Raw genomic sequence first — 18,728 nt, 5'->3', positions numbered from 1 at the left:
AAAAAACACAACATTAGTAAGAAAAAATTACTTCTATTTATTAAAGATGTTAACATAGGTTTTAGAAAACTGGGACAAATTAAACGCGAAGCCTGATGAATTCTGACGACTTCAGCCATTTCCAAAAAGATACAGAGAGAAGGAGAAAAAAAAATGCAGTCTTGACTATATTATTGAAATACATGTCCTATACAATGAGTACCCACAACATTTCTCCTGACGGTGCATTACTTACAAAGCAAAAACGCATCAAGACTATGCAGCACAGCTGTAGTACGTGTAATGGGCTGCAACAGACCTCGTACAGTAAGGATTACTTTTCTTGACTGGACAGTTAAGCTGGAGCAAATCTTCTCTCCGATCGAGTCATCAGTCAGAGAGCAAACAGAAGTACTGGCTGTAAATGTTAATCATCAAACTGTAAAATAAAGTTTTAATAGGCCAACGCTTGTAAGCGTTGCTTTTATTAAAGGCGTGATCGAAGCGGATCAATCATCACCTGAGGAGGGAGGGTACCGGATGAAACACGTGTTTCTCTACAGCGTCAGATAAACCGACAATACACATTTACATCAGGCGACAGGAAGTTCAACATTTAGGGAAATGCATTTATCTGCTCCTTGGTAGAGTCTGTTAAACAGTTACTGATAATGTGAACGCACGAGGCCCATCTGGCAGCTCAGCCGAATCAATAAAGTTACGCCCGACACGTTGCCTGCTTGGCAGGCGTTGCCTTCGTAGTGCGAGAGTCGTTCTCCTCTGTGCTTCTCTGAAATTAAATCCCAGGTCCCGTTTGAAGGGCGAACGTGAGACGTCGCCCGACAGGTGATCCACAGTCCTCATTATGTGTTCACATCTGAACCGAGAACCACCCAGACTAGCGCTTCCTAAGAAATCTGTGGAAATCTGCCTAAAATGAATTATGATGACATCTCAGGACTGTGGGAAGGTAAACGCTGCATTCCACACAATCAAGACTTCCAAAGGCGTGGTGGTCAATTTCATGCAGCTCGACTTCACTGAGAAGCTGAGGCTCAGACACAAGACACACGGCGGCATTCAAAAGAAGTCAACTATACAGACCTGGCACTCCGGATGATGTAACAGTACTTTACAGGCTACTGTGTAATACTCTGAATAAACTGATGTAAAATATGTGCAACAGTTTTTCATGGCCGTAATTAATTCAATGCAGTGATGAAGCAGACTTAGATAACGATGTGCTTGCTTCCATAAGAAAGTGTCAGACGTGTTGATTATTTACTTTTTACTTCATTATGTGAAACGTCTCCAACTCCGAGTTCAAAATGTTTAAGTGGAAGGTTTAAGCAGCGTTATCCTGGAGCCTTTGTTCTTACACAAATGTGCAATAAGTTGTCAGTTAGTGATTTTAAGAGGTGCAGGTAATTAAATTTGACTCGTTTCACGGAGTCAGGATGAACTTTTCTAACTCCCTGTAGGAAAGCGAATAAGTGCATTTCCCAACATGGACTTTTTTTTTTTTTTTTTTACAATTACAATGTAGTGTCACTTTCAGTCCCATTATCATGACCAGAGCAGAACAGTCCTAATGAAGGAGCCGCGCTTCGTCCTCGTTTAAAACGCTTCTGCATCTGATGCCTCGATGCAGAGCAGGATAAACAAGCCGACACGATGCATGGGTTACCACTGTCCATCGAGATTAGTGTTGCAGCTCAAAAAGAAAATGTGGAGAGAAAAAAAAACTGCACTGGGATCCAGAAAGAAGAAGAAGAAGAATTTGACAGATTACTTTCCCATTAGTTCCTCTGCTTTGATTAGCGTTCATATGTAAGAGCAAAGAGCAAATCGCTTTTCCGTCAGCGCACGGCGCCCCACTGTGATCCGCAGACATGCATTATCGGTGACATTTTAGTTGATTGCTATTTTTTTTATACATATATAGTGTGATGGCTCGGTGCTCGGAGGAGAAGCGTTAACCTTCTGCGAAGGGAACAGGAGAGAACACTGTTATTGAATCATGCACCGCAGCAGTCCGAGCCTATTGACTGAGTCTGAACATCATATAGACACCGGGACAGATCATATTTACACAGGCATTCAGGAAGTGGAGCACAGAGTAGTTTTTGGGGGTTGCTTCAACAAGGGTCTGGCACACAGATCATGTTTAGACTTGTTCCGTACAGGTAGTGGAGAATAACGTGAACCATGAGATGAAAGCACTTTAGTGGGAATGTTCGGGAGGAAATCTGAAATCTTAGTGGTTAAAATGCAGAAAGGGTTTTGTCCACAGTTTGAAGAGCACACAGGTTCAACAATTCAGCTATTAAAAGTCACTGCACTGCAGGTGAAAGGAACTGACATCTTCTTAACCTTTTTTAAACAAAAAACATTAGTTACATAAACATCCTTCAAAATCTCCTCTATAGCCCCCAACTGTAATGATTCAACAGAAAAAAACTCTGTACTGAAATAATATTTTTGTACATGAATAATCAGGAATAAAACAGCAAAAATAATTGTGTAAGTATGAGTTAACAAACAGAACAAACACCACAAACTACTGTATGTAAATGTAAACCTAAACTGAAGTGAATGATTCTCCACTGCCTGCTAGATAGACGGCCGGGGATATTAGTGGACAATGAAACACAACCAGTACCTATGTATCGTCCCTTTTCATGCGCGCCACCTGAAGTTGGACAAAGACAAACTCCAAAGAATAAGACTCATGTGAGCATGGAAAACAAACTAGAGATGTGCTTTTTTCTTTTTTTTCTTTTCTTTTTTTTTTGGTCAAGCCGACCTCCTCAACCCTCCTCAACTTCTTCTGCTCTTTGCAAAAGAGCTGCAGCTCCAGTAACATGGGGTCAGAGGACGTGAACTACACTCTCTAGTATTGGTGCAGACACAAGAGTTAGAAGTAGGGGTCCTGATGAGACCTTTATCCAGGGAAAGCCTTCCTTTCTACAAGCATGTTTCAGCGTAAGTTGGCCCTGGTCGTGTTTGTGGTTTGTGAGTGGAACTAGGCCTCAGACTCCAGGTCTTCTTGTCCAGCTCCGTCGTTGGTGTCGCCCGTTTCAGGCTCCAGGAGCAAGAATTTGCCATCGTTGGTGAGAGGCATGTTCTTCATTAGCTCTGCCAGGGCCTCCGGGTCCTTGTAAAAACCAATGGAGACAATCTGACTTATTTTGTGTTTAAACGTGTGTAGAAATCTATTAAATATAAATTTCCACAATCATGTTTTAAATGAATAATCCTGAAAAAAAAAAATCTTTCCTGTGAGGGAACATTTTACCTCTACACAGGGAGCAAGTGGGATCTCTTCCATGGTGTCAGCCATGTGTCTACGGTGTCCCAGAATGGACAAAACAAAACCTCATTCTAGATATTTCGTGTTTTTTAGTTGTCATCGTGGGTCCGCACACGATGGAGGGTGATTTAAAGGTTATTCATTTGGTTGATATCTATAGTCTCACTACTTGATGCTACTAAATCCCACACGCTGGATCTTTTCATTCCTTGAAGATAAACTGTGACAATAAATTTACCAACTTTACTGTCACATATCTCCAAACTAGGTGGAAATCAAAACCAAGAAAATAATCCAATAAGGTGTCATAGTATTGGAGTGTAATTTATTATTAAAATTCCCATGAATGTTCACATTTCCTTGCAACTAAGCAACAAGTTGTTGTGTCGTTTAGTTGTTTGGTTGCGAGGAAACGTGAGTAGCTGGAACACGACAGCCTTACCTTCTTGGCTTCTGTAATCTCCTTGGCCAGGTTTATAGTGTAACATATCTGTGGATGAGGATGAACATAGTCTTTAGCATCAGTTAACACGTGTCCCCTCAGTGCTGATGGAGCTAGTGGTGAACCAACCTTTTCGCCCTCCGTGTTGCTTTCAAAGACGAAGGCGCTGAACGACGGCTCGCCCTCCTCGTCGCCGTCGCTCCAGTCTCGGCCTTCAACTACAAATCCCATCAGCCTCCCGTTCTCTTGGTGGGCTGCAAACTGACACACCTCTCCGAGCTGGAACTGAGAAACGAAAGATGGTGAGACAGGTTTTTTATTAATTTTTTTTTTTAAACCAGATAAAATATGTTTTGTTTTGATAAACGTCCTGACTTGAGATACTTACACTTATTCTCGTTACTTGGGTCTGTGGGTCAATCAACCTGTTGAGAACAGAAACTAGAAACTTGAGCAAATTTTCTGCTCCATCTTCAGTCAAACAATTCTTTGTGACAATAACTTATTACAATTAGTTAGAGATGAAATGTCTTACAAATGACAGGTTACACAGGGTCTGAGCTGTCCTTGGGTGTTTTGAAAGGCACTACAGACCCTTCACTGTTTGTAAACAATGATGTTTGTTGAGGGGCGGGGCTTAGCTGGAGGCAAAACATCTCAAACACTATCGCGTGTAAACAGTTTTGGCAAGAATGGATGATGAAAACATATATTTTAGAGAATATACTAACGCCTCTCCTACGAAGATGTTACTAGAAGTAAGTAAAACCAATACAGGATAACGTAGTAAATGCTACTTCTGCTTGGACACCCTTGAAACACGTTGCATTAGCTAGCGGTTAGCATTAACATGTAACAAGAATCCTCCAAATAATGTTTAACTTGACGTAATTTCAAAGTTTAGTCCAACCCATAACGTTATCTAAGCTGAAATTGATGATCCATTACACATTAATCTTATCTGATCGTGTTCAACCAAAGTTGTCTGCGACTGGCAGAGGCTGGTGTGTAATAAAAAGTTATACTTTAGTGTGCTTTAGTGTTCTCGACAACTAAAATGTTAACAAACAAGCATCAACAAAGTTGAAGTTTCCATTGAGAAATATAATATATTTATACATGAGTGACAAATTTGGCATATTTCACACTTGTAATACTGTAAAGAAAATGTTACTGGTTTGTGTGGTCATCTCCTCTCTATACCGTATCAATACAGGAACCTTCTGAGCACCCGGAGGAGGTTTTCTCATGAAACGTGTATTAAATTGTACCTGAGGCTGCTGCTGGTGACCATGAGGTGCGACTCCGTGGTCCTGAAGATGTTGTGGATGGCCCGTGCAGCCAGCACCTGCCTCATGGCCTCGTAGATCACCTCCTGGTTGTCGCCGCAGCGAACCGCCATGGAGCCCAGGAAGCGCACGGCGAATACCTGCTGCAGGAGGGAGTCTGCAGGAACATGCAGAAACGTGATCCGTGTATAAGCGTGACAGCAGCGGTGGAAAGCGAGCAGAGACAACTCAAAGGTATAGACGCATTAACGAGGTTAAACTGAAGTTAGAAACGATTTGAGACCATTGTGTTGCGTTTGGATCAGGAAATGGTTACCATCGCTCTCTGCTGAACAGTCATCATCTGTTTCTCCAAACGGATTTGTGCGTCTGTCAGGATGGGAGCACACACAGCAGCAAAATGCCAATTAAACCCCTGTGTTAAGCAATAAAGAAGCATTCCGCTTCCTGGAAATGATATAATAATCACAATGAGGCCAACATTTAGGAAATGAGCATCATCGCCCACAAGTACCTTGTCCCTGTCTGCCTCTCACTCTCTCTCTCACTCTCTCTCTCTCTCTCTCTCTCTCTCTCTCTCTCTCTTTCTCTCTTTCTCTCAACACGCAAACAAGCACCCACATAAATTTCCTGTCTCCGCTGGCCCCTCACCTCCCCCCGGCTCTGTTCTGGTCCTGGAACTCTGAGGCTGGCAGCATGATGTCAAACTGAATGGGCGTCCCAGGGGCTATCAGGTCTTCTGGTTCCGGAGCGGCTCCGGTTTTCTGGGAAGCACCGCTGGCAGCGTGAACAGCTCCTGGCTTTGCTCTGAAAAAAACGAGAAGAAGGATGAACATGAGTTTAAAATGAGGGAAAAAACATCCATGGATCAGTGAAGGATAGGTTCACATTTTCTATCTCATAAAGCGTGTCAGTCAGTGATCAGTACCACAACGCTGACCATGAAATTCCAAATCCAAAGAAATGAGTCCTTAAGAATAAATTTCCAACAAAAAGATTAAACTACAGAAGATACCCTCTTCATGAGATCGAATTTGTCTCCTGTCATTTTGGTCACATATGTGCCCTTGACTTTTGTTTCTGACAGACTTGCCTTTGCAAAGTAGAGGTACACACCCATCAGCCACAACATTAAAACCACTGACAGGACAAGTTAACAACACTGACCATGTTGTGACAATTCATTGTCCTGCTGGGAAACGATTGGACCTGGCATTCATATGGATTTCACTTAGACATGTACCACCTAGACCACACCCCCCCACCCCATAGCGATGACACTCCTTGATGACAGCAGCCACCCCCAGCAGGATGCAGCCTGACACAAGCACACACACAGCTTAGCTACTCATGACCGACATGTAACTGACCTGTCAGGGTTGGGTGAACCTTCTTGTCTCTTCTCGAAGCTGGTGATGGGGGTGACTGCCTGGATGGCGGACTGGTTCATCCGAATGGCAACGGCCTAAGAATCAGGAAACAGAGGACAGTGAAGCATCTCTGAGTCATGGCGGTGAGTCATTTAGATATCTTCAGCAGAGTGGAACAACTCTATGTTTGCTCCGTGCAGCTTGTAGTGCGACGGGCCTATCCACAAACAACTGACAAATGAATGCGAGTCCGTGCAGTTTCCCACCGACACCCACACTGCCACAATGACGGCAAATTACACAACTTTAACAATGGGAATAATTAGATAAGCTGGAAGTGAAGTCATTCTCCATCTGCTGTTTGGAGCACTGTACTTCATTAGCAACGTTTCACATGCATTTCTAAAGGAATGAATATTCAGTGGTTTCTACCGTGTGTACAAAGCTACTCTATTTGCTAGAAACCCAACAAAAGCTGTGCGTTTGCTCCTGAGGTGACAAACGTGCAATTTGCAGGTTCTGGCAGTGCAGCTTTTTCTGGTTACGCCTCTGTTAATTGTTTATACCGTGGCAAACTTCCAAAGGTTTGCTCTTCTTTTTTTTTTTGGATCCAAAAGAAAAGAGGGAGTGTGGTCTGTGTGACAGCACAAAACAATTACCTTTCCCTAAGTTTTATTTTAGTGTGTACAAAGTGTATAATCATAGCAGAGTTTGTGAATAATTAACCAAAGTTTTATCCAGGATGTCATGTCTAGTCCGCACCTTTTTAAAGCCGCGTGTGTCTGTGTGATAACATTCAAACATTCTTTACCTCTGGGTTGTCGGTCAGGTAGATCTGTCTGGAGATGTTGTTCACGGTACAGATCCACTGAGAAAGAAACACAGACGTCCGCATTAGGTCTTGTTCTAGTTCTGGCACACTTAGCCTGAAATCACTTGACAGATACCAGCTATGACAGGCCAGTCAGATGCGACCAAGCACAAAATCCAGATATAAAAACCACACAAATGAGACTTGGCAGCTCCTCCATTGTTCTTGACAGATACTTGTAGCAGCAAATATGTGATGAAGATGTAAAACAACGAAGGCGATCAAACCCAGCCAGCCGTTTCAACTGCCTCTTCACACTTACTTCTTCGTACTCCCTTTTGCTCTCAGCCTGTAGGATCATCGACCTATTGACACGGACGGCAGTGCAGAGGGTTTAATAAAAATGTCTCCACCGTGTCAACAAGCTCTCTGCTGTGTACGGAGAAAGGCGCACATACGTCTTTCCTGATGGAGAGGTTATCTGGAAACAGTAGCGGCGGTCCTCGCACTCCACGGCCATGACGGAGCTGTTGTCCAGGTCTAGAATCATGCCCCCCGCCACCGCCCCGCGTGGCTGGCACATCAGGTTCCCTCCCTGGGTGAAGAAGTATAGTCGGTCCCAAGCTGTGGTCACCAGGCCTGTTTTACTGGAGCAGAAGAACAAGATGTGGAAGTATGTGGACACAGGTTTTGTTCTTCAAATTACGGACACTATATCGTACAGTATATGAACTCCTGTTCTGACTCATCAGAGGATGGACATGGGTCTTCTGAGGGTGGCTGTTGTTAGTGGGGGCATCTGGGTTCTATGGGTTGAGGGGAGGGGTCTCATCCAGTGAATCTAGTGAATCTGGAGGCCAGGTCAACAACTTGTGCTGTTCTTCATGTTTTTTTTAGTTGTCCCTAAAGCGTTTTTGTGTGTGTGTGTCTGAGTCAGACTGCATCCTGCTGGTGTCATTGCCGTGGGGGTGTCTGGGCTGGTCTTGGTGGGTGGTACATGTAACATCCACATGAATGACAGACCAGTAGTAGTTGCTGAACTTTCTTCTCTATTTTTGCACTGTCTTGCCCCGCAGCTTTAACACCAACCTTTCCCCACGGGGATCAATACAGTCTCATCTTAGCATCTCACTAAATGTGGCAACTGCACAGGGCGCGAACTGATAAGGTCCAGTGCAATAAATACAAAGGCCACCACCAACACTATACTATGTCATAATTAGGCTGCACAAATCATTTTAGATGTGACCTTCTGGCCTTCGTGTTTGGACATTTTGATTAATTCGACAAAATTAAAACAAAACAAAATTGTAGAAAATATATTAATGTTGAAAGGTTACACTTTTTTACCACCACTTTTGGATAATGTGATACATATTCCAAGGGCAAGAGGCAGCAATGATACTCTGTGAGCAGAGAGACATGAGGCGTGGGTGTCCAAAAATACCGACAGCATATTTCAAAAACATCAAAGCTCTGTCAGACCATTAAGAAGTGCATTGAAGGACAGCGTGTCAATGTTGGATTCACACAGAATAATGACTCTTTCATTTTTTTTTTTTTTTTGTCCTCTTTAAAAATGTAAATGTAACGCAACACTATTTCCATCCAAAATCCGCCCGTCTCCTCAATTATCAAATGTCACAGATACATATAACAGAGCCTGAAAAATGTCATCAATTTTCTTTATCAAGTTAGCAGTACACAAACATGGCCTTTATTTCTGCATTATTATTTCCTCTCATTGAAAAACCATCAGCAGTCTTCCTATTATTCATAACCCTGATGACAAATCACTGGAGCTAACACCTAATTGTGCACGACCGGGAATAAATACTCCTCATAATACTTCTCTCTCTTACAGTTTTTTTTTTAATCCACACAATTTAAAGCACAAAACCATTTCATTTCAATCTACACATGCGTCTTATCATCGTCAGAAACTCCACAGAATGCTATAACGTATAATAAACTGCTTAGTCAAATAAATTCATTGTATTTTAATGCTATATGGGCTGACATACAAATTGTTTTACAAATTGATTCATGGTTTTGATCAACATTCATGAATGCTGATTGCCTAAAGAACAAAGACCACATGGATTTCCACAGGGCTCAGTCCTAGGGACACTTAATACATCTCATCTCATCTCATCTTATTTTCTACTACCGCTTAATCCTACTAGGGTCGCGGACGTTGCTGGAGCCTATCCCAGCTGTCATTGGGCAAGAAGTCAGCAACACCATGCACAGGTCGCCAGCCTATGGCAGGATTAACACACAGACCAACAACCATTTGCACTCGACATAGGGTCAATTTAGAGTCACCAATTAACCTAACGAGCATGTCTTTGGAGGTGGGAGGAAACCAAAGTAGCCAGTGAAAAGCCACACAGACACCGGGAGAACATATAAACTCCACCTGGAAAGGCACAATTAATTAATCTTAATTCATTTTCTTTTGATTAATTAAGTATTTTTTACAAGCAAACTTATCTTTATTAATCCTTCCCAATAATAAAGACATAAAAAATAATACCTGATGCATTTGATATTAACCCGTGTGATAAACTAAATGTTCAAAAGTTATCATTTAGACAGGCACACATCTGTCACAAAAGACTTATCGAGCTAAAATGCAGTTTGACCGTAAGCCTCTTCATTTCGCAGCTAAGCTTCATGCGCATGACTCATCTATAAACTTTCCTCTCATAAATTCTCTTCAGAAAATACCCCCCAATAAATTTTCGTTGATAAATATCTGGTAAGTCCATGACTTACCAGCCATGGGTGACTCAGACCCTTAATATTCTGAAACCATTTGAAATAGCAAATGTTCTCTGGCCTCAGCTCCATTTGACAAGTGTTTGAGGCTGCTGGCAGTGTGTGTCATTAAACAGAATAGCATTCTGTGGAAACCTTTTCTCCGGTGTCACAGACATTTGTCAAAGACTTTGGATGTATATGAGCGAGAGACAGAGTTTGACAGCTCTGACATTTCACTAAATCACAGTGCGAGCTACACTGCAGTTTTATCCCCTGAAGCCATTAAGGAAGTTTCCCTTCTCATATATCTACGCTACAATAAGCTGACTGTGCACGTTGTCAACATGTTACCTGACCCACCTTGTCTGCGGTGACAGACATTTTGTTTACTGTGCTTGTGTGGATAATATTTTGAGCAACTTTAGCAGGAAAGGCCAAAAATCACTCCTCTGCGGTGTTGGATTATTTAGACTCATTCACAATTTTTGCTTTCTCCTCTTGTATTTTTTATTAAAGACACCCTCTGATGTGTCGTCTACCAAGACCAGTTCCCTGAGGCCATAATGAGTGTAATAAATCTTACTTCCTAATGTTGAGGTAGCCAGCCTTCTGGATAAGTGTGCGATTGACGGGCTCAATGTCCTTATCTGGCATATAGATGGTGTCTTCCACAGACAGGAGCTCCCTCTGGGCCATGCGCATGGCCTCCGCTTCCGAGTCCAGCTGGGCCTGGATGCTAGACAGGATGAAAAGTTTTAATACGGTCAAAATCCATCTGAACCGACGTTTCAAATGTCTTTTTATTTTGCACAAATTGAGCATTAAATTCCAAGACAGAGACATGGGAATATTAGGGACGATTTCTATGCCTCAGCGGATTACAACTGAAAAGCCTTGGTTCATCACTTCTTGGTAAGATATTCCTTACCTCTGTGTCATGTTGGAAACCGAGGCGAGAAAAGTGTCCATCTTCTTAGACACCAGCTCGATGCCTTTCTTGAAAAAGCTGATCTGCACGATAAGAGATAACATTATTATGTTTCTTATATATAACTTTACAGACCCCCGGACCTTTACATTCAACAAACACGTCACATTTTAATAACTCTCCTCTGTGATCTGAATCAGTACACTGAGGAAATCATTTGTCATTTTTGATAGCTGACCTTGTAATAGTGATGTGGCTTTATAGGTCAGCTGTAGTTCAGTACCTGAGCATGGGTGTAACCTAGCATAGGCTCGAGCATAGCCACTCTCTTGCGATACTGCAGGGCGTTGAGGGCGCAGTAATACTGCAGAGAGGCCTGGTGCTGCTTTCTGCGGGTGTAGGCCACCTCCTTCACCAGGTCTGCCTTCAGCTGTCCACAAAGGAGAGGCGTAAACATGACATTCATTCACTATCAAGGTTTGCACAGACACACACCCATACATATGCAAACACTTGTCCTAGGCTACACTAACACACACGTATATAAATGAGCAACTAAGTCGTCTTGTCTCTGCCTCCAAAGAGACATGCTGACAATAAACTCAAACAGCGAAAGAATCTTATTTCTTATCTGCTCGTGGAAGCAGAGGATGTTTTAATGTCATCTATTTGTATTTCAAACGCTTATAAAACAGTCACACTGAATTAACGATGGCAGTACTGCACTGTAAGGCCTTTTATGTAACAGCTTGTGATCAATGAGAAAAAGAGCAGCCACCAGTGAAGCTGAGGAAGCGCTTTGCATTTACTATACCTTTTCATTTTCCTTCTTCTTGGGCAACCGGCTGTACTTGACCATAGCTGCCTCGTGCTCTACACCACACAACAAAAAGGACATGAGCACCAGATAGTGACCACTGCATGTTTTACTTTTTCTGAATATGGTCTGCACTAACCATCAGTGGCGATGCCAAATATTTCCTTCAGCGTGCTGATCTCTGGAAAATTCAAAATTTGGAAAGTGATTACAAACAAACTCCGCCACAGATTCTGAGACAAGCATTGTTGCGCAAGTTCTCTCAGACAAAACCGACACGGTCGAATGCTTTATGACATGACTTTCTTGAATACGTCTGCTACCTGTGAGGTCTTTCTCTCGGAACTGGATCAAGGGGAAGACCATGCTGTCAGCCATCTGGTTGGCTAGCTCGGAGTGGAGCGAGTTGAGCTGGACCATACAAAACAGATTACACATTTCAGGCGGTGCGCAACAAACCCATGCCAAACATCTTGAGGGATTTCAGCTGATTTTAATATTTACACTAACATTGTGAGGCAGCAGGCTGGAAAATTACATTTTCAGTGAAATAGGGACATAAAGGAAGAAAATGCCTCCCTTATATGAGAATAAACCCAGACTGTGGACGAGCACATTCTGGGAAGACTAATAAAACCTCCTATTTACTCTGATATTGGAAACAGGACGGCGATCCGCACAAACAAGCAGAATGGGCTATTATTCCCTGGGCTTATCAACAAGCCATGAGCCAACTTTCACCGAGCCGACGTCCTCTTTAATCTGAGTGATTTAGCAAGTGCTAAAGTTCACAAGATTAGGTTGAGCAGCGCCGTAGGGCTGCAGGGCTGTAGGGCTAATAATCACTGTGAAATGAGTCCTCATCTGTACACGACGAGGTGAAAGGTCAAAAAAACAATCATGCCGCGTCCTCCGAGCATATGTGTGCGTCCTGTATGCTGACTGCGCGGCCGTGGGGGACAGTGGCAGGCCCATCTGTTTGGTCCGCACACCAGAACCAGCACACTCCTCCTTCACGCATCCACCCGCTGCTGCTTCCTTCCATTCATCCATCCACCCCGATCTTAGACGAGTATTTCCGGTCTGACGGGGATGATACTCAGTGAGTAGGTCTTTTCACTGAGGTCATTTTCTCCAGCCAGCGAGGGAAGCACAGGTGCAGTATCCTTGGTAATGTGATAAAGAACCAACTGCAGACTCTGCAGCAGTTCATCATCCCTCTGTTCTGCACATAAATATACACCCATAAAACAAGCAAACTGGAAGCAAGGGCCTCACCTCCCCAACAGATTTGGCGAAGTTCTGCAGCGTGTTGATTACTTCTTCGTCACCCTTTCCAAGGGCAAAATTCTAGATGGAAAAAATAGGGGAGACAGAAAAGGTCGAGCCATGAAACAGCTACATTAAGGGCTAAGAAGTTACCCCGCTCTGCCAAAGACACTAATAAATCTAGCGCTAAGATGCTGAGTTTTAACCCTCGTTTAGAGGTATTAAAAATGCATCAGCTGCAGATTTTCCCCGACCAGCATCACCTCTGCGGTCCAGGAAAGTTCCAACAGATTCATCAGCTCCGAACGCTCCCTTTTTCATGATTTAATAGACCTACTGCGTTGACTGCAGTAGCTATTCTGTTTTTGTTTTTTGTTTGATTTTTTACTTCTTGCTAGCCACTTAAAATGAGAGCCCATGACAGAAGAGAGGTGCTCCTTCTCCAAGTGTTTTTTCACGTGCAGAGATTTAACATGCAAATCTGTCATGTGGCAGGGGCATGCAAACTCACACAAGGGCATGAGTTCAGATGAAAATGTTAATGCTAACAGGTGTGTCTCCACAGCAGCGCTTAAACACGATGCACACTCACTCGCCAATACATTAGGGAAACTGGAGAATCAAATGCATCCGAGTAAACAATACAATAGTCTTGCACACCCTTAATGAGTTTTCTAAAGTTCACTCTATGTTAAAACAGCGTGGGAAACGTGGTCATTTCATACCGGAGCATGGGATTTGTCATAAATTTGTCATAAACTGGATTGAATGAAACACTAGCTCACAAAAATAATAATACTACAATGTGCGATAATACATGTAATTGTTGGAGCACGTCAGCAGAGTCACTTGAATCATTTCACCCGCATTAGCAACGAGAGAAGTAAGTTACTCTCATGCCACCCAGACTTACTTTCTTCTCGTACTCCAGAAGTCGCTGTGAGAGCTGCTCTGTGGCTAATCCCATTTCACTCTGTGCAGAAACAGATAGAGGGGAGACCAAATGTTAATGGGCTGCACTACCAGGGATTCATCCCTTGCGTCTACATGTGTCATTCACTCCCCAGCTCTAGTGTATCACGAAGGAATAAAAGGAAGCGAGGGGGAACAGTTGAATCAGGGTTCACATGATAATTCCTTTAAAAAAGCACGGGGCGACGGGTCAGATAAATGCCAGGCGTATCGGTGAACTACTCTTGGTTCAGAAAAGGTCTACAGCAATGTTTTTCTAAATTGCGTACGGTTGCAGCAGCAGAACGTTTGAGCATGATGCTCGGTGAAGCTTTGTAAGCCTCCGCACATGACACAAAACCACGGAGTTTCATTTGACCAGCTGGACCTTTGAGCTCAGATCACTTTGTTAAACAAAAAGCAAGAATAACCTTCCACACCAAATCAAAACACTACCCTGCTGCACTGGAGTTTAGTGATGAAAAGAATCTCCTTGGTTTTCTTCTGTGTTTGAACACATGTGTCTGTTTCACACAGCTAAAGAAGAGGACTCCGAGTGCGTGCGCGTGTCTGTGTTTTGTTCAGTACCTGGGCTCCAAACACCCGCTGCATTGATTGTAGCAGCTGGTTGGTGTAGTCTGTGAGCATCCCCGCATCTTCCTCGAACACGCTGAGCAAAGAGCGAGTCTGCGGGACAAAACAGTCAAACTTTCTTTAGAATTAACTGACGACAGTATAGTGAAACAAATGGAAACAGACTTTTATCATCTGAAATTAATATGTTTAATTTATTTTTACATATATATATATAAAAATAGGACACATTTGGTTCTATTGTTCGGATAAAGCTAACAAGTCGAGGACATTTTCTTAGATTCTCAGAAACTATCATCATTATCCATTTGTTGCAAGTTGTAAAGATTCGGTTCATGTGGCACCTCATAATGGGGAGTTTTAATTATTTATTTATTTTCGTACATAAATCAAAGGCAGGCAATCGAGCATAGCCTGCAAATGAACACAAAAATAATCAGTGGCTTTAATCATAAATACAATTCTTAAGCCAGAGTTGATCTAGTTTCAAATTGATGGGAGGCAGGAGAGACTACAACCAACCCCTCTCACCCCGGACACAGACCATTTGAGCCACTCCTACTGCTCTGAGAGGAGGCTGTAGTCCATCAGGACTAAAACCTCACACCACAACAACATTTTCTTCCCATCTGTGACTGGATTCGCTGAATGCCACTTTACAGTACAGGCTGCCTATAGAGCCTGAATCAATCCTTAATGCTGTGAACATTTGTACACTCCCTGCTCTTTTTTTCCACACTCATCTTCACAGTTCCTGCTATTTAAAACCAAACTTTCCTACGCTCTCAGTAATTTTTTCTTATTTCTTACCATGCCTAGTGCACCAAACACCAACATAAATTCTGTCTATGTGTGAGCATAGACAGTAGGCAGTAAATCTAATCCTGATAAACCTGCTTTGTCTAGTTTGGGTACACACCCGTTATCATAAAATAAATGTGAGGACAGTGGTGGAAGTTAAAATAGGACACTGAGTAAAAGAAATGAGGGCATTTACAGCCTACTCAAGTACAACTTGGAAGTGAGACTAATGCCATGGTGATTTTACTGCAGGCAGCCTATGCAAACTGAGATATTCCTGTTGGGATGGAGCTTCTTTTTTTTTTCGTGAACAGGTGCTGCAAGGCAGGGCAGATACAGCAGACAGGGACACACCCATCAGGTGTGTCAAGTCTGTTTACACTTTAATCCTTTAGACCAGTGTCACAGAAGAGCAGTCGATCATTGCACAACAACGGCAATTTATCAGGAGTACTGTCGACCTGTGGAAAGGCAGCGGGCCCGTGCTCTCGTAAGAAGCTGCACTGGAAGGACGAAAAGTTTAAGAGGAGAAATGAGCCTCCAGCATGAGATGCACTTAGGCAGAACAATCACAGAGGTCAGCCCTGTTTGGAGGAAGAGTGATGCAACACACAGCAGAACTAAAGCAATGTGCACAACAGCAAAACCCGTCCTGTAATTTAACCCCACCACCACTCACATTCATACCTATCTAGCGCTATTACTGCCTTTTAAAGCCTGCAAGGATGAAGCATATGGTATGACTCTGTCCGGTTATTGACTAATTCCAGGGCAGTCCGATAATGGAAACCCCTCCCACCCCTCCTGTGAATCAGGCCCATTTGGGCTCTGGAGCAGAGTTAGGCCCAGAACCTAACTTCATACGACATTGGGGGAAATAAAAGGGGTTGCAGCAGAGTGAATCTGGCTGAGCTATATGGATGTGAGTGACTACAGTCTGGATGTACACCTGAAAAGAGCCTCTGGCAGTGGGAGGGAAGCCCTGTGACGGGCGCTAGCCTAGTAAAGACAAGAAAAACAAAAACAGCGAACAGACAGATATGACATGCTGTTAGAGCTACAACCGTGTTGACTGCAGACGGACGTAGTCACTGTTGACAGAGGATTATATTCCCATAACAATGTGACAATTGAGAGCTGTCATCGACCAGTGGAAAGAGCCTACAACGGGAGCAGGATACTCTCTGGGATGATAAGCTAACTTCAGCTCTCGTAACGCCTTTAATGTGGCGGCAGTCTCTTCAAACGTGATAAAACAAGCGCAGGCCTACCTGAGGACTGTCCTGTAAAGCGTCCTCCAGGAGCAGTTTGTGATGAACGGCCGGCATCTTGTTAGCGTTGGAGGAGCAAGGACCAGGGGCTTGAATTATTCAGAGCGGACTCGGTTTCCCAGTATCCTCTGCGCGGGTGAGAGGAACCAGAGGAACACGTAGGATTTGGAGGCGGGCCCAGTCTGATCTCACCCACTTCCGGTAGCAGTAAAAACACTGGAAACACAAACTCTGGAGGATTTTTGCATGAAATGAGATTTAATTTATATTTATTTGTAAATATTAAGTATTTACAGAAAGGCATGGATGCTAAGAGCTAAAGTGGAAACAAGCTATGGATGGCTAACGGTCTTTACAATTGTAGTTCAACAGTGGCCCCATGTGGTTACATAGAGAATTGCAGCGCTTATTATCAAAACATGCCTACTTGAAACAGGAATGACACATAATCTTAGAAAAATGACTGTCTCCATGACACCACACCATAACAAATGTCAATAATATTTCAATATTTCACAAGAGGGAGTCAAGTTCCTGTAAGTTCAATTTTGATCACTGTTTTGGTTTTTGACTGAAACTTAGTTAATATTAGATTTCATTTCTTGTTAATTACATAGTAAATGGATAGTTAAATAAAAGTATAGTTATAATTTTTTTTCAGGTGTAGATGCACGTTGGATATAGATAGTAAGGCAGTAAACTGCATAAACATGATTTTTACCTACCCAAAAGTTCATGAAGTTATCAGCCTTTCAGGTTTTTGCACAATTGTAACTCACAAACAGTAAGCATAAGATACCCAGAGTACTGTAAGAGATGCTAGCTGTCTTATTATGTCACACTTCCTGCAGATGCTGCACAAAAAAAAACTCCCTTCGACTGATCTCATCATGGATGATTAAATGAAAAGTCATGTTCTCTAATGTAATGCTTACTATGTGATTTTTATGTCATCTGATTTAATTTACAAGCGTCCAAGACCTGTAAAAAACCATAATAATAAATGTGTCATTGCCAATCATTTCAGCATTTTTAGATAATGGAACAGTGGAGCAGTGGTTAGCACAGGGTGCTTATGGCATGAAGGTTGGCCGCCCACAGTCTAAAGACGTGCTTGTTAGGTTAATTGGTGATTCTAATTTGGCCATAAGTGTCCATGTGAACATGAACGGATGTTTGTCTCTGTGTGTTAACCCTGTGATAGAACGGTATACCCCACCTCAGACAATATTCTGATTGACTCGTTAACGCGGCCACGTGTTGTTGTGCAGTGAAAAGACAAGCCGTGACAAGCAGTGACTCCTCATCAGAGCGCGTTCTTTCCTCCCTAGTGAACCAGCTCTCCAAATCAGACAGGGCATTTCCACTCTGACTTTGATAATTAATTATCTTTGCTGGCTCGGCTGAGTCTGATCTATAAAAAGAGATGCTTCATGTCAGCATAACTAACCTGGATTAAATAAGGCAGTGATCCAGCTGACGAGCACTACATGGAAAGAAGATAGCAAATGCTCGTGGCTGGGACAGTACATTAAATTACGCCCTCGTACAACGCAATTACTGCTCACCTACGATTTGTACCTTCAAGGGTCAAAGAACAGGAGGTGGTTAAAATGTAAGGAAAGAACACATCCAGGCATTTGGACTGCACTTGATCGAATGTGTAATTTAAACAGTAAGTGATGGTATTTCACACAAGACGAGAGCACATACTGAGAAACGATGAAATGGCTCTATAATGGCTAAGACATTTTACCCATGTGAACCTGCCAAGAGAAAAGTCATGGCATCACCAGACTAATTGGGGATTATCCTTAAATCCACACATTTTATGACAACTATTCTATCAGCCCATCAACACTACCAACATCCACGGCCATGTGCATTCACTCTGTCTTAATCCCTCTGTCCACTCCATTTTTTCACCTTTGATAAGCTGGTACGAATATCTTGATAGTCAGTAGTTTATATGCACGTGAAAAAAACGAATTATTGTCTTAATCCGACTTTAAATGGACAATTTAAGTGCATAAAAATTCTCGTTATCATGGAGATAATGTGATTGGAAATCGATTTTCTCCGGCATGTATACGCTCACTCGGACTTTTAACTGCGCAACCGCTGTGA

General features: G+C 42.8%; 1 protein-coding gene across 2 annotated transcripts; it reads right to left on the bottom strand.

Annotated features, from left to right (window-relative positions):
• Positions 1-17: 17 nt before the first annotated feature.
• Positions 18-17,141, bottom strand: appl2 (adaptor protein, phosphotyrosine interaction, PH domain and leucine zipper containing 2). Of its 2 annotated transcripts, none has more exons than XM_047595569.1 (21): positions 16,602-17,141; positions 14,524-14,622; positions 13,898-13,957; positions 12,994-13,065; positions 12,039-12,126; positions 11,855-11,896; positions 11,713-11,771; positions 11,182-11,328; positions 10,899-10,981; positions 10,554-10,706; positions 7,663-7,851; positions 7,527-7,569; positions 7,205-7,261; positions 6,394-6,488; positions 5,675-5,830; positions 5,307-5,392; positions 5,006-5,180; positions 4,123-4,159; positions 3,864-4,019; positions 3,735-3,782; positions 18-3,136 (listed from the first exon to the last, which is right to left on the bottom strand). In XM_047595569.1, the coding sequence occupies exons 1-21, from the start codon at positions 16,656-16,658 to the stop codon at positions 3,005-3,007; spliced, it is 2,034 nt and encodes a 677-aa protein (XP_047451525.1). In that variant the 5' UTR covers positions 16,659-17,141; the 3' UTR covers positions 18-3,004. The 2 variants fall into 2 exon arrangements, with proteins under 2 accessions (XP_047451525.1, XP_047451526.1); XM_047595570.1 differs by having other exon boundaries at positions 5,340-5,392; positions 16,602-17,137.
• Positions 17,142-18,728: the final 1,587 nt, after the last annotated feature.

Source organism: Mugil cephalus, chromosome 10 (genome assembly GCF_022458985.1).
Source record: "Mugil cephalus isolate CIBA_MC_2020 chromosome 10, CIBA_Mcephalus_1.1, whole genome shotgun sequence".
Taxonomy (NCBI): Eukaryota; Metazoa; Chordata; class Actinopteri; order Mugiliformes; family Mugilidae; genus Mugil; species Mugil cephalus.
The sequence above is the reverse complement of the archived record's forward strand: the minus strand, read 5'-3'. Positions and strand labels throughout refer to the sequence as shown.

Coding starts and splice junctions, on each gene's coding strand:
- appl2 (XM_047595569.1), bottom strand. CDS start 16,658: ATGCCGGCCGTTCATCACAAACTGCTCCTGGAGGACGCTTTACAGGAC. Junction 11,897..12,038: donor CCGAGAGAAAGACCTCACAG/GTAGCAGACGTA, acceptor TGAATTTTCCAG/AGATCAGCACGCTGAAGGAA. Junction 6,489..7,204: donor ACCTGACCGACAACCCAGAG/GTAAAGAATGTT, acceptor CCTGATTCTTAG/GCCGTTGCCATTCGGATGAA.